Source organism: Eulemur rufifrons, chromosome 1 (assembly GCF_041146395.1).
Source record: "Eulemur rufifrons isolate Redbay chromosome 1, OSU_ERuf_1, whole genome shotgun sequence".
Taxonomy (NCBI): Eukaryota; Metazoa; Chordata; class Mammalia; order Primates; family Lemuridae; genus Eulemur; species Eulemur rufifrons.
Genome location: NC_090983.1, coordinates 9,183,135 through 9,200,026, shown reverse-complemented (window position 1 = coordinate 9,200,026; position 16,892 = coordinate 9,183,135). Strand labels below are relative to the sequence as shown.

Genomic DNA, 16,892 nt, shown 5'->3' with positions numbered 1-16,892 from the left:
CCTTGCAATGATTAACATTGCAATCCTTAAATAAAAAGATGTTGTGTATTTGCTTTAGGAAGTCAGCAAGAATGGGGAGATGATAAGTACTTTTCTGAGGCCTGTTTCCAGACCTGTTGTTTACAATCTACTTTTGCATCAGAATTGCGGGGCTGCCCGAAAAAGGCATCGGAATCTGAGTGATGGGGCCCAGAATGGGACTTTTTACCAAGGGCCTCAGGCTATTCTTAGGCAAGTCAAAATTGTGATACTCCCTTAACTTTGTGGGCACAGGACTGAATCGGGTAGAAAGGAGGCAACAGAGAATTAGAAGAAGAGAGAGAATCTTGTGATGGTTAATTTTACATATCAACTTGTCTGGGCCACAGTGACCAGACATTTGGTCAAATATTATCCTGGATCTTTCTGTGAGGGTGTTTTTGGATGAGATTTTGATCTAAATCAGTAGATTGTGAGTGGGTGGGCCTTGTCCAATCAGTTGAAGACCTAAAGAGGATAAAAGGCTGACCCTCCCCCAAGCAAGAGGGAATTCTGCCCGTGGACAGCCTTTGGACTAGAACTGTAACTCTTTTCTAAGTCTCTAGTCTGCAGGCCTCCCCCAGCAGATTTTGGACTCACCAAGACCCCACAATTGCATGAGCCAGTTCCTTAAAACAAATTGAGAGAGAGAGAGAGAGAGAGATGTGTATACATATGTGTGTGTACGTGTGTGTATGTGTGTGTATACACACCCATCCCATCCCATTGGTTCTATTTCTCTGGCAAACCCCACTAATACAAATCTCTTGGCCTTGAGGAACAAGGTCCACAGACTCTACTTTGGATCTACAGAATGCTTACAGCTCAAGCCAACAAACAGCCCCATGTGGACTCCCTGACACTTACCCGTAAGATAATTAAGGAATTAATCACCAAATAGGCAGCAGCCAGTAGCCTAACAATCTTGGTGACAAAGGTCAAAGAGAAAGAGTGGGCAACAGTTTAGGGTTTTTTTTCTTAAGGAGAAGGAAAGATCAGAATCAATTCTTGTGACCGAAGCGGCTTTCAAAGACAGAGAGCTCCTTCCAGCAGTAACATCAACATTTACAGAGACGCTCCCGGAATGGTGCGAGCTCAAGAACAGCAAGCTTGAGCTTCATCACGAGCCACCCGTCACTTGGAATTGTGAAGCATGCCCAGCCAGAGCACATCTGACAGAAAAGAAATGAGTTCCATTACCAAATGAGAGTGGTGTGGAAATAACAGAATTGCTTTTATTTTGATGGATGAGCTAATAAAAAGATATAAAAATGATTAGAAACAATAAAATTAAATCACAAAATATCGTTCTATTTGTTTTGTGCTATGGAATGGATTCTTAACATTGGGTGGAAGGTTGGACTATACAACTTATAACTTTAGGAAACAGTAAAAAGAAAGAAACGTGACGACAACAGTCTTTTATTGCTAGCGAACTACTCCTAATATGCTGAAGCAGCCCCAGCGACAATCAGAGTCACGGGAACCTCAGGTAGACACAAAGAAGATCAACCACCCTTCCAGTCCCCTGTTCCTCCCACAGGGAGGTCAAGTACCACCAGACACTTCTCTCCAAGGTAACAGTGTGACCCAGGGTGACGGGTCTTGGACTGGAGTTGGTCATTCCAGCCCCATCATATGCTTAGAGGCACCAACAGGTCATTAGCTAAGATTACTGGCCACCACTCCCTTCAATGCATTGAAGGTAAAAGCAGAATCAACAACAGCAGAGGCTCTACATTCCACAAACAAGGGTCTCAGTAGTGGAGCCGAGAGGCAGGAAGGAGGAGGTGTTATCTTACAGGTACTAGAAGCTCTTCAGAGAAATTGGTACCCCTGATAAAGATGAGCTTCCTCTGAAATGATCTGCTGAAATTAGTATGGATTCTCCACCAAGGCTTCTGAGTTGTTTTTTCACGTTAACAAGGTTTTCCAAGTTACCTGCATGGTGCTAAATCCCTCTATTGCCTTTTCAATGAGTCCCAGACTAAGTCTCCGGGCAGAGCATCCAGCCACAGCTCTCTCACAGAGGAACCTTGAGTCCTGGTCGCGTGCCCACAACACGCATGAAGACAACACGGCGACAGGTTCAAGGTTTGCCCAGAAGGGTCACACGTCGTAACACAAGGCTCACAGTGAATCTTTGTCAGACAAGCATTTGGAGGACAGCCCTCTGTTGCTCATTTAAGACACTTCCCTTTTGCCAGTATTATCTTTTTCAGAGCTAATCAGACCTTAAAAATTATTCACTGGGAATGGTGAGAATGCACTGGGGAGGGTCTGCGCCTCCCCACTGTGGGCTCACCCAGGAGGCCTGTGCTTTCCTGGTCTCTCACCCTTCATCTCTTCTGGAACCTTCTTATCAGATAAGTTCTCCATAGAGTCCTGATCCTGTCTCCAGTTATTTTACCCCTCCCTGGCCTTGGCTGTCACAGGAGAACACTCAGTATCCCTTACATTTTTTTTTTTTCTGTAAAGTACATTGATAAATGAGGCTTCCCTCTGGAAGGAGAGCAGACTGGTCCAAATTGGCGCAGACAGAAAACCACAGGATCTAAAGGGCGGGCTCGGCTTTGTGAGAGGAACCTTCTGAGGCTCCACCTCCGGGCTTCACTCCAGTCACTCTCCTCGCCCCCAAAAGCAGGGATGCAGTTTTGGCTTTGGTTCACATTTGTGCCGAAACTATTATTTCCACTACTCTCTTGGGTTCCTGACCACAGTCTGCCCCTCCAGGGACTATCTTACAGGAAAATGGTGCATTTAATCAACTGCAATATTACCCCTAAGACAGAAAGTCACATGTTTTCCAAGACTACAAGGGCAGATTTGAACGTGGCTTCCAACATTCCTTTTGTCAGCCCCGTTCCTTTCCCTTGTCAAAATCACACTAGCACCGAATGTGCCAACATTCCCCTGAGGAGGTGTCACCCAAGAAAATTTACCTGTGCTGCCCTTCAAATCAGTCTAAAACAAATCACACTCTTTTTGGGCTTAGGGGACTCACTTTTACTTAACATTAACTACAACAAAAACGTGTGTAACTGGAGAGAATAAAATTAAGGAAAGGGTGTTGGAGACAGAAGTAGTAAGTGGCGAGAGGAATGGAGGTCCCTGATAGCAGGCCCCTGGCAAGGTGTGGGGTCTCCCTCCTTAGGAATCTTCAGGTGGAGCCCGGGGTCCGTCTGCAGAATGTTCGAGGGAGCCCTATGCGGACGGAGACTGGCCTCGGCGACTGCTGTGATCCTCAGTTCTCCTGACTCCCAGACTCCTGTCATTATTCAGAAAACAGGAGGCAGAGGAGGAAGCTACACTCGGTCCCTTGCCGCATGCCCAGGTCACCACAGCTGCTAAGGGACCAGGGGAACAGGGCTCAGGTCTTCCAGAGTGTTTGCGATGCTGGCTCCCCAGGAAGCAAAGCCTTCTCGTCCCTGCCTCTCCTCTGACTTCTGTGACCCTGCTATTGCAGCCAGGAAATTGCAAACCCTAACTTTTCTTCCTTCCATTTCTCTTGATCTTATTATCAGATTTAATGAATGACTATTTCTTCTTACAGAATCTCTACTTCATACCAAAGCAAGAAAATCTATCACTGCACAAATTTATTACAATTACTTTAAAAATCATATGGAGATTTATATATATCAACACGTCACAAATTAACATCTCATTAACACCAGAAATTTGAACGCGTTTTCAGCAAATGCACTTGTTCTCTCCCCTTTCATCCTTGCTGCCATGTACATAGGACACTTTGCCTGTCCCAGTGGTTTTAATGCCATCATATTCAGATGAGTCCCAAAGTGAAACCTTCAGCCCTGATGTTTCTAACTACCCATGTTCTAAGTCCAACCACCACTAAAATCTTAAAATTGCTCCCTTAATTCTCTGGGCAAGGGATTTAATTGGGTAGAAAAGAGGCAACAAAGAATTAGAAGAACAGACAGAATCTTGTGATAGTTAATTTTATGTATCAACTTAGTTTGACACATATATTGATATATAGAGCCAGGACGAAAGGGGAGAGAACTCACACACTTACTTATGTATTTATTTATGCCAGTGTAGGTATTTACAAGCTACCAGACATCCCCTTACCTCCGATGGCCTCGTGGTGCACTTTCCTTTTCCTGAACACTCCACGTCGCTTGCGTGGCTCTCCCCCGGCAAGCAGGTGCTGGCCTTCACCACCAGGGTTAAGCGCAAAGCCACAATAGATTTAGTAACAGAATCATTCACAAAACCTAAAAGAAAATGGGACAATAGGAAACGTAAATAAAGTAAAGCTTTCCCAACAGTCTTGCTACAAGACCACGAATTTAGTTTTGGCAGCATTCAAGTCTGACAAACAAAACAAAATGCACTACGGCAAAGGAATAAAGCACATGGCTACTGTCCATTCAGACCTCGGGGCTTCCCAAACCTCGAGGGGAACCCCTAAGACCAAGGAAAAGCAGCGCCAGACATCTGAGTCATCACCTCAGGTCCTCTGGCTTTGCTCCTGCCCCTGCCCTCTGAGGGCCGCCATGTCTTCCAATTCCATCCCCGTGCTCGCATCTAAGAATTCAATCTCTGCTTTGGAACTCCAGTCTGCTCCCAGGGAACAACTTGCCTGCATCACCCAACTCTTCCTCCTCCTGGCTACTTTGGATAGTACAAGTGCTGGGAATCCGCAGAGGCCCCACCCAGTTATCTGCCTGCCCTGGCAGCTCTCAGTCCCCTCACAGGTGGGCATGCAATACAGGTACACATTTTACACTGGGTTTATTAATGACTTTCTTTTTTTTTTTTTTTGGTGTTTTGTTTTTTTTTAATTTCAGCATATTATGGGGGTACAAAAGTTTAAGTTATGTATATTACCCTTGCTCCCCTACCCCCAATCAGAGCTTCAAGCGTGTCCTGTTAATGACTTTCTTACTTGATCACCAGTCTGACGGCATGGTATCAATGCAAGTCAGGTGGTTTTAGCCATCTTATAAAACAGGACTAGTCATAGTTAAATATGGATTGCAATATCATTGACATGTCACATTTGTCATCGAATGATCTTTATGTCCAGTGTAGCCGTTAGTACAAAGTAAGTTGGCAACAAACATGGAATAAACTGATGAATAATAGCGCCTCTAACGAATGGAGAAATAGATACTATAAGTATTTTTGTATAAATGATTAAATTATTTCACTAAGTGAGCTTTTTTCTAATAATATTCATTCATGTCTAATTTTTAATTTTAGAACAAAATATTCAAATGTCTAAATGTGACAGAATGATCAATAAGATTTTTCAGTTCTGTCTAAAAGTAAGATCAAGTGAAAAAGTCTCAATATCATGAAGCCATATCCACAGATATTTTTACAACAAAAGATTTTTAAGACCAAGGTGGTACCAGAAAACAGTAGGGGAAAGATAGAAGTGAAAGCAATTAAGTCCAGGTCAACTGAAATGACTTCCATTATCAGGAAAAAGTGTATTTGGATCTCTACCTTACACCATACACAAAAATAAATCCAGATGGCTTAAAGATTAAAATGTGAACTAAAAAACTTTAAAACTCCAAATAGAAAATACAGGGGGCTGTTTCATTAAACTTGGGGTAAGGTATTTCTTAAACAGGATATAAAATAATAACCCATAAAGATAGATTAGTCAATTTAACTTTATTTAAATTATATATAAATAACCACCACAAACAAAGGTAGTAGATAAGACACAGGCTTGGAAATGAAATTTATAATGCATAAAACCAGCCAATGATTAGCTCCCTTAGTGAACCATTAAAGAAATCAGTCTTTGCAACAGTGTGTCACGCATTTCCATGTAACTACTAATGATATTACCTAATCCCCTAAAGTGAGTCCACAGGACAAGCATGCTACTTTCGGCAATATGCTGTTCACACAACATGAACACTGGCTGGTGGTTCCTTCCAGGTAAGAGCGTAATTTCAGTAAGTTGTTTGCACCTCCCTTTGATCACGTCTAGGGGACAATGCCTGCATTCCCTCATAATGAAAAGTAATACTGTCCAATTTAACTTTCATCAAACTGCAGCTGGGTTAGAGCAAAGTAGCCCTCAGTAAATCCCACATGCCAAGAGCAGAAACTGTGGCCCCTTACAAAGGGCAGCAGGAAGACTCTTAAATGAAATAGAATTCATCCAAAAGAAGGAAGTTCTTTGGGGCTTTATAAGTGATCATTAGAGAATTGTTGAAAAGCCAGTGTGATTTCTCTGACACAGCACTCAAACCGAGAGACACTTCTAACATACTCATCAGAAATGCAAAGCATATGGTCACTATTTTTCTCTTCCTCAATGGTATGGAATCAAGATATGAAGCACAGTTCCTGAGACAGGCCTGCATAGAAAGGCTTGTCCTCATATTCAGAATTCTAAGATCCACAGGCCAACTGATCAACCACAGACAAAAACTGTCAAAGTAGGCGTGAGGAGAATACTCTGGTTGCATTTACAAGGCTGTTGCAGAAAGGGCTTTTGCCAATACCTGCATCTCCCACGGTCCTTCAAAGACTAAAGAACCGGTGTTGCACAGGAAGCGATGAAGGCTCCCCAACGAAAGCCTGGCGTAAATAAAAGCAAGAAAGAAAAAAAGGAAGAATATCTTTATGAAACAAAGAAAGAGAGAAAGAAAGAAAGAAAGAAAGAAAGAAAGAAAGAAAGAAAGAAAGAAAGAAGGAAGGAAGGAAGAAAAAAAGGAAGGAGGGAGAGAAGAAAGGAGGAAGAAAGACTAAGCAGGGTAAAGAGGACAAAAAAACCAAAGCATAAGACAGATACTGAGTGAGACAAAAGAAAAGAAAACACTAGAACAGAAAAATGAGCAAAGTAGAAATGGGGAAAAAAAAAACAAAGGCTTTCTGTCAAAAGTTCCAGGGGCTCTCACACCTTTTGTTATAAAAGGGCATTTTATCATCTCATTTTCATGATCATATATTCCTCACTCCACACACACACACAAAAACATAAAATTAGAGCTCTGTGAAAATTTTCATGAGTAAACATTTAAATCATAAATTCATACAGTCCAAGTCTGGGATTATGATTATGAGACCAAAATATGGAGCCACCCTAAGTGGCAGGTGATGCTGTCCATGAGAGTACACGGGTGCGGCGGGGTGGGTGGGTTGGAGAGCAGGGTAGGATGGGCGGGTGGAGTCCGTTCATTCTACACTCAGCAGATGCTTTTTGAGCTCCAAGTGGGAAGTAGCATTTAAGTTGAGCCCCGAAGGCTGAGAATGAGCCAGCAAAGAGAGCTGATGAGGTCAGTGTGCCGGACAAAGCGCCAGTGACCAGCGTTTTAGAGGAGGATAGAGAAGAAGGAGGGGCCACAGGGCTTACCCATGAACCCTAGTAAAGATCTGGATTCCACACCAAGTGCAGTGGGAATCCATTGAAGAGTTTTAAGCAGAGGACTAACACATGATTTATGCTTTTTCAAAGATTACACTTTAGGGAAAAAATCTACAAGACCTTTGTACAGATTGGTTGTGGGGTATGAGGGAAAGGGAGGAGTCATACGGAGATGGCTTAGGGGACTTCGTGGGGCCACAGTGGTAGGCAAGGACACATTAAATGTGAGATGGTGATAATACCCCGAATGGAGCATCAAGTTGGCAGTCGGGCATAGGACACGGATAGCTAGAAACACCAGGGCTGAAGATTTCACTTTGGGACACATCTGAGTGTGGATGGCATTAAAACCATGGAGACAGGGAAAGTGCACTTGGGGAGAGAAGAGACAGCCAACAGGGCCCAGGACCAAGCCCCACAGCCAGATCGTCACAACATAAACAGTTCTGCGTAGATATCATACCATAACCATAATAGAAAAATCAACTAAAACAGAAATAGCTATACAATTTTTCCATAGTAGAATTGATAAGAAAAGATAAGATCTCTGCAACATGAAGAGCATAAACAGCTGCGTGATGACAGACCTTTGGCAACTTTAGCACTGAAGAGGGAGACTTTGGTCCACGAGAAAGAGAAAAGTCTCCAGGACTTTACACAGTTCAATTCAACAATTAGATCCTGAGGGCGGGGGAAGAGAGAAAGAAAAGGGAGGGAAGGAGGAAGGAAGGGAAAAAAAGGTACCACGGGACTTGAGAGACCCACTTCTATGTACTGCACAACTGGGTGATTTCCCTAATGGGTTGTAAAACTGTAATGAAGGAAAACTTTCTCCAAAGATTATCCAGGGATCTGTTAACACCCTCAAGTAACTAGTTATGATAACAAATAAAAGTTGGGTTTCCTTCTCCCTCCCCCCGTTTCTCTTCCCCTCCTTGCCCGCTCCCCTAACACAAAAATACACACTCTGCTCTTGCCCACAACTCCAAACCGTGCTCATTAACACAGTAATGAAATGTGCTGCCATCATTATGGTCCTTTTAAAATGGTGACTTTGCCAAACTCTCTTCCCTTGGTGCAAATGAGAAGTTGAGAGCGACTGGACGGGGCTCCAGTCATTATCTTTGGCACAGAGTGGCCACTGAGAGCGCACAAATGGCTGGCTGCAGGCCATTAACTGTTTATTTTACTACTTGTCTTCCTTAATATCAACGCTAAAGAGTCTTAAATGGACTTTGTAGTTAACACCTCATTGGGATTAATAGCAAATGGGATTTGCATTTCTCACTTCAGTCGTTTGGCTGAAGACCATTTTCTTTCCTATTAAAGGGAAAGCATACACGGAAAATAAAAATTCTGACCATAAATACTTGAGCAGTAGGTGTTGGAAACAGGCTGTGCTGAGTTTTCCTATTAAGACTGGGAGAGTCACTTGGCACAAACCTATAACCTATAAAAGTTGTTCACAGTCCATGAAGTCCCACGGCTGGCACCAGATAGGCATGAAGGGTTTGAAATACCACAGTTTCCAGCTCCAGCTGGAGATCCAGGGTTTTTGCACTAACTTGGGCACTGGGAGAGCAAACACCCATGATCCCTACGTCTCCCCCCTCAGAGGCAGGGATGAAAGGGCACACCTGTGCCCACTCTGTAAGGCGGTAAGGTGAGGTTGGTGCAAAGCTTGGCAAGCTAGTCAGGATCCCCCTGGATTTGTGACACGAGATATGTGGGCTAGAAAACAAAACCTAAGAAAAAAATCATCTTTTTGAGAATGTCAGGCCAGGGGCAAAAAGTGATTGATGCAGGAGAAGAGAACTTGAGACTGGACCAGGTCCAGGCAGCATGACAACAACACTGGGCTCACTAACACACTTCAGCCATATGGTGCCGCTGTCCTTCATCACATGCACATGGAACCATTCCAGACCAGGAGTTGGGGAGGAAATTAAACAAGCACGTAAAGAGATGTCACCACACCCGTGTACTAACACAATTGTGCCTTATTCACGGAGAACCTGCCTGGCCACACCGGCTAGCTCAAAACCTCGTTTAGGGTCTTTTTACCTTTCTCAACAAAGCTTCTTCAAAACTTCCATTTAAAAGGTTAGTTGCTGTTGTTTGCTTGCTCGATTATAAGTTTTGATGCTTAAAAAAGCAAATCTCCTTTTGGAAAATTCACCTATACAGAATATCTCATTTCCATGGGTTCCCAAGTAAGGTATGACCAAAAACGCTTTCCGAATTAGGAGACACGATGGCACGTAACAGCAACAGTCCAAATATTTTTGCCTTTGTCACTCATCTAAGTCATCAGGTACATCATACCCAGCCAAATGACTATAAAAATTACATATTAAGTAATATTATTTGCTCCAAGGAAAAAAATTGTAAAGATAATGTGAAGCTATTCTAAAAAACATATAATCAACTTGCTATCACCTGAAGATTGATTTATTCTCAACAAAATCTAACTGTCAAATATAATGACTCTTAACAACTACCTTTCTACTTTGTCAGCATCTCAGCAGCACCCTCTGGCTTTGCATCCTGCACAGGAAACTCTAAAAATTTAATATCGAAATATATAGGCTAAAAAAATGAACAAAAAAATTTAGAGTGAGAGTTCTTAAGTCAATGTTCTACATTCTTTCAAAAGAAACTTCTATTCCCACAGTAAGGGGTTACTAGTCCACAGTACTATAATATATTTTGTTTACTTTTTTATTTACCCTACCACATTGCTCTCTCCATTAATATTAGACTTAATTATTTGTCCAACGTCAAATTATTTGTCCCAAGTTGAATATGTGAACTGTGAGAGTGACTGCTAACTACCACTGATGCCCATTCTCCCCACATTCCTTTAATAATAGAATGTGGAGCTTTTGCTGCTAAACAGTATGTTTCCCGTCCCCTATGACTAGTGAAACAATGGGTGGTGATGCTATGTTGTCACTTAAGAGGCCTGAGCATGTGACCGCTTGCCCTGGTCCCCTGCCCACCGACTGACATGCCAAAGTGATGGTGACAGTCAGTTTGGACCCAGGGATGGAATCTGTGTTGAGGGTGCAGAAGTGCACTATCAGTCCTGGACGAGCTATCTCTGCACTGTGCCACGAGGGAGAAATTAACTTGGAGCTTGTTTAAGCCACTGTGTTTGAGGCCTCTCTATTACAACAGCTTTGCCTGTTCCCTAAGCAATACAGGCCTACGAATGAATCACATAAAACTCCCTCTCCTGGGCCACATCCCACCACCTCCGCCACCTGGCCCAGAGGAACCACCATTGAGCTACTCCTTGGTGTCACAAATGTAAACTACTAACTCCGTCACATCCCACCCCCCTTCTTCCTCAGCATTTACAGAGCTGGGTTAGTCATCAAAGTGGCTCACCTTATATTGAACAGGGAGGAGGAGGACACCAGCTTGGGGAAAATATCTAACGTCATTCCTCTGATTATATAGGGATATCTTAAATATTTACATAAACAAGTATATTCCATAATTTGATTTTAACATTTTATGTATTCTGTATAGAGTGTATGTTTCACATTACAGAAGCGGTAACTGCCCACAATATCCATTCATTAATTCCAAATGAATGCCTCCTGAGGAGTGGCTTTACTATGAAAACCAAAATGAGTAACCAGGCCCATGTGCTTACATGAGGGTAATGGGAGGTGACACCAGGCTCTGCCACCAGATGGTCTGAGTTCTCTCCAGCTCTGTGACTTTGGGAGAGTTAGTTACACCCTTCATGCCTAGAATTCCTTCTTTCTGAAATAGAGGTAATGACATTACCTTTGCTGGGGTGGTTGCCATGATTAAAGGTCTCAATATTGGCAAAGCTTTTAGGACAGCGCAAGCATATGGTAAGGACTATATAAATCGTCATCATCACCATCATCACCACCAACAGCAACATCAACAACCGTCTATTTAAAACAGGGTCCTGTCTTAGTGCGTTTGGGCTGCTGTAACAAACTACCATAGACTGAAGGCTTTTAAACACCAGAAATTTATTGGGGTTGGGAAGTATAAGATCAGGGTGCCAGCAGATTCAGTGTTTGGGGAAGGCCCGTTCCTGGTTCATAAATGGTCATCTTCTTGCTAAGCCCACACATGTTGGAAAGGGTGAGGGAGCTCTCTGGGGCCTCTTTTGTCAGGGCACCAATCCCATTTCCAGGGGCTCTGCCCCCATGACCTAATCACCTCCCCAAAACCCCACCTACAAACACTCCTCATATTGGGTGTTAGGATTTCAACATATGAATTAAGAAGACACATAAACATTCGGTCTATAGCAGGTCCTAAATGGAACTTAGAATTGTGTAAGTCTGAAGAAGAGGCTCTGGGATTTTTAAAACTATGTTCCCCTGAGGAAACAGCACTGCCAGGACACAGGCAGGGAGGTCATTTAGAAGAGAGTCCCCTAACTCAGCCATCAAGTCAAACCTTTGAATGGAATTTTTTAAATGATTTCTACTTTCTAAAATTATTGCTACAATTTAAAAATAATGTCCAAATAAAAGTATACCATATATTCATAATGCAAATAAATGACTTTTAATACCTGCCATTTTGAATAATCCAAATCTAATCTCTACTTTAAAAAGCCTAGGCTCTAGCCTTTATTTAAAGTTGTAAAAAATATGTGAATAAACAAAGTATGGCTACAATTCATGAGCTTTAAAAGGCATTTTTTTTTAAAAAAGGAATAATCAATAACTAATACAAGAGAGGCTGGCTAGTATAATGGACATAATAGTATAAAAATATTCAAATTATAAAATCCTTTTTTCTAATCAAAACTTACAGTGAGACCTGTCAAATCTCTCCATGTGCCTATTTCTGGCAGTAAGTAATCTCCATTTAGAAAAATATTTTTTTATTGCCACATCATAATTGGATACCTTTTTAAAAATGCCAGTTTCTGAATACACATTGGTAGAACATGAAAATTAATTTGTACCTTCTTTTGAAATTTCGTTGGCTCACACAGAATATACAATTAAAATTCTTTAATCTCTTTTTCAATGTCTATTTGATCACCTATTTATAATCAGTTAGAATTGTATCACTTTATCTCCCTCTAGTACAGTTTCAGCTCATCAAATACTAGTAAATCAATTGCTAAATTACTGTAGCACTCATATTCAATTGCCCACTACATCCAGTCATTAATACCCAATGAATGCCTCCTGATTAATGGCATTACTATGAAAGCCAAAATAATTAATCACTTCTCTGTGTTGACGTAAGGGCAATGGGAGATTATAAATGCACCGCTAATTGGGCTGTGAATGACTTTATAAATGTTAGGGAGTCAGGGAATCAGGCTTTCAAATGAGCTAACATGAAAAGCTGTTGATTGACATGTTTACCTTCCTGGCTATTGCAAGCTTTGCGAACATGATCTTTCAATTACCCTTGTTCTAATATAGCTGTTTGCTCTGCTTTAAAAATCCCAAGTTTTTAAGTGGTCACCAACAGGCCTGTCTTGTAATTTCAAGTTCTTATGAAATAAGTTACCTGAATTTACAAGTGTTTGGTGAGATTTCTAACTTGAATTGCATTTGCTTCCTAAAGTGTGCATACAAACTTTATTTTTCAGTGCATGTATTTATTGCACTAAAAATAGAATTAACCAATGTATTGCAATGATGTACCATGATTTGAGAGAGAAAAAATGCAGGGCCGTGGGCAGATTGAGTCTCTGATTCAGTCTGGGTTATTTCTAGTTCATATTAGCATTCTCATCACGGGAGCTGTCATACCCTTAGCCTAAGGCCTCAAGAGACTCAGCTCATCTCCCATCTGGCTTACAAATGCCTAGACTCTGCAGCAAGTCAGAATTGCCTAGAAAGCTTACTTAATAAACTGTTTCTTAGGCTCCAAGACATCTGTGGGTTTACCAATTTCCCCAGATGCCTAATGGCCAGGTATGGAAGGTGTTGACTTAGGGATGACTTGTTTTCGGCAAAGTTAAAATGCATATATTTCAGCAGAGATCCTACACCAGAAGGAGTGTGTTTTTCCTCTCCTTCCCTTCAAAGGCTCTCACTGCCACTAGGATCCATCTGAGATCTCTGTAGCCCGACACGTCTGCCCCAGCCTACCTCTTCCCCACATGTCCACCACCCTCCACCTTACTCTGTGAGCCCCAGCCTCATGGCCTTGTTGCAGATCCTCTAATATTATGCACTCTCTCCAGCCACAGGGCCTTTGCACATACAGTTCCAGCATTCTGCCTGGAAGAGTTTCCCCACTGCCAATATCTCAGCCCAATCATCTTTCTTCACGACAGTGATCTCCCGCCCCAAGGTTATAACATATTTTTATTATTAACTACAGTGTGCTGATCCAATTGTTATTCTCTATTTACTTGTGTAATTATTTATTTAATACCTGTCACCCCACTAAAACATAAGTTCCACGAGGGCAAAGATTTTTGTCTGATTTGTTCATTGCTCCATTGCCAGCGCCAAGCAGGTGCCTATCAGAATCATGTTTGAGAGGGGGAAGGAATATGTGAATACATAAATACACGAGCGCAAGAGAGCTGACTGTGGTGACAGCACATCTGAGGAGGCGAGAGGTACAGAGTGGCAGAGAGAGACAAGGAACCCAGAAAGGAAAGCTGGTAGCGACGAGAACACACTCTGGCTGACAGCTCCAGTGGGGGAGTGATCAATAACAGCTCTGACCACGGAGCAAAGTGGCTTCAATTTAGCTCGGAGACACCCTGATCACAGCACCCCAAGCCAATTAGGTGGAAGGCCTCACTGTAAGCTATGCCTCACCGCAGACCGTGAACAATGCCACCAACCCTGCTTTGAGGGTTTACCAAGAAAGAACAAATTACTGATTGTCCTGTTCCCAATCAGCTCGCTCCTGAAATGAAATTCTTTAATTCAGTGTGACTGTCAGCTCGGTAGGCTGAAAGGAGTTTCCCTTATCTGCCCAGAACAGATTTTGTTTATGCTTCAGACTTTACAAAAGTCTTGGGACTGCTATCTGATAATCGATTCTTTCCGTAAGGGTCAATGTAGCAAATTAAAAATTCAATCTCTCTCCCTTACAACCTTTACTGTCCAAAATCCCAATCTGACTTTGTTTGACAAAGCAGACTGTCTTCACTGCTAGAATTTCTAACAGCGATCACGGTGCGTCAGGTGGAGGGTTCAAAACAAAACGAAACAAAAATGAACCTTTGTTCATATTCTAAAGAAGGGAAAAATTATCAAGCCCATCAAGTGGATCTCACTCTTTTCTAGTTTCCATTTCTAATGCCGACTGTAAGCCCTGCCCCCTTGAGGGCTGCCTGCCACCACAGGAAGAGAGACTCCCCAGTGTGGAATGGGGAGTTTTGCAATCAGCTTCCTCTTAGAAGTCATCACACTTTAATATTCTAAAGGAAATGATTTTTAAAATACAACTATCATGCTAATAGAAAATTAATTTGTTGTTTTGCTGATTCTTTTGTATTCATGAATATTAGTTATTTATACTATACCCTCCACATTAACAATTACAGCATTATTTCTTTTTATTTTATTATTTCAGCATATTACGGGGATACAAATGTCTAGGTTACATATACTGCCTTTGCCCCACCCGAGTCAGAGCTTCAAGAATGTCCACCCCTAGATGGTGCACACCACACTCCCTTCCCTTCCCTCCCAGCCCCCACCTGCCCGACACCCGATGAATGTTATTACTATTTGTGCACATAAGTGTTGATCAGTTAATACCAATTTGACAGTGAGTATATGTGGTGCTTGTTTTTCCATTCTTGGGATACTTCACTTAGAATGGGCTCATGCTCTATCCAGGATAATACAAGAGGTGCTAGATCACCATTGTTTTCTGTGGCTGAGTAGAGCTCCATGGTATACATATACCACATTTTATTAATCCATTCATGCATTGATGGGCACTTGAGTTGTTTCCACATCTTTGCAATTGTGAATTATTCTGCTAGTGCAGATGTCTTTTTTATAGAATGTCTCTTGTTCCTTTTGGTAGATGCCCAGTAATGGGATTGCTGGATCAAATGGTAGTTCTACTTGTAGCTCTTTGAGGTATCTCCATATTACTTTCCACAGAGGTCGTACTAGTTTGCAGTCCCACCAGCAGTGTATGAGTGTTCCTATCTCTACTCATCCATGCCAACATTTATTGTTTTGGGATTTTTTGATAAAAGCCATTCTCACTGGAGTTAAGTGATATCTCATTGTGGTTTTGATTTGCATTTCCCTGATGATTAGAGATGTTGAGCATTTTTTCATATGTTTATTGGCCATTTGTCTTCTTTTGAAAAGTTTCTATTCATGTCCTTTGTCCACTTTTTAATGGGGTTGTTTGATTTTTTCTTGCTGATTTTCCTGATTCTAGTTATCATCCCTTTATTGGATGTCTAAAAACTGTTTCTTTCCAAACCAATTGCCCTCTCTTACACATCCCTATAGACCTACACACTCACTCTTGCATACTCCAACCTATACTCTTTTGTAGTTATCTCTCTACCAAATCTCTTAAATCATATCTGTGCATATACATGTCTGTGCATCTCTGTGTGTGTGGGTCTATGTATGGATGTGCATCTATGTATGTGTATACACATGAACATGCATCTGTGTGTGTGTATACAGTTGTCCCTTGGTATTTGCAGATTGGTTGTAGGAACCCACCTAGATCCCAAAATCTGAAGATGCTCAAGTCTCATATAAAATGGAGTCGTGTTTGCATATAGCCCATGCACATCCTCTCATATACCTTACATCATTTCTAGATTACTTAAATACCTAACACAATGTAAATGTCATGCAAATAGTTGTTATACTTATTGGGGGTTTTGGTATTATTTTTTATTGTTGTATTTTTACTTTTTATTGAGGTTTTTCCCCAAATATTTTCAGTTGGAGGCTGGTTGAATCCATGGATGTGGAACTCACAGTTAAGGAAGGACAACTGCACACACATACATGCACCTATGTGTGTGTGTATCTATGGTGGGTGCATGGATATAAGCAGGTACATCTATGTACCTCAATAATGTATTCTATAAAATATGATCAAATGCATGAAATCTAAAACAAGCCCAAACCAGACGTGTCAGAGGGCTGTCATTCTCTTGCAGGAGCTCTGTCTGATTCAGGTTGGCTGTGACACTTACTGAAATCGGATTCACCCCTGGACTTTCAGTTGCATGAGACTCTACCCATCATCTTTGCTTGCTGGTTTTTTGGTTGTTTCCATAAACAAGTTTGAGCTGGGTTTCCACACTTACAAAATAATCCCCCTCTGATTACTCACCAGTAACTCAATATTCATTGAATTTATTTATTCAGTAAATATTTATTAAGTGCCTACTATGAACCAGGCACCACATTAAGTGATTGTGACTAAACATTAAACAAAACATGCAGAGCTCCCTGCTTCCATCATGCTCACCTTTTAGCAGGACACACGGGTAATAATCTATAAGTTATACTCTATATTAGAAAGT

General features: G+C 41.7%; 1 protein-coding gene across 1 annotated transcript in view; it reads right to left on the bottom strand.

The window, feature by feature from the left end:
- DNER (delta/notch like EGF repeat containing) overlaps positions 1 to 16,892 on the bottom strand; it is a 293,066-nt gene that overhangs the window by 135,587 nt on the left and 140,587 nt on the right. Inside the window, exon 5 of the mRNA XM_069466390.1 lies at positions 4,114 to 4,259. Within this exon, the coding sequence (XP_069322491.1) occupies positions 4,114 to 4,259 (146 nt within the window). The remainder of the gene's footprint in view (positions 1 to 4,113; positions 4,260 to 16,892) is intronic.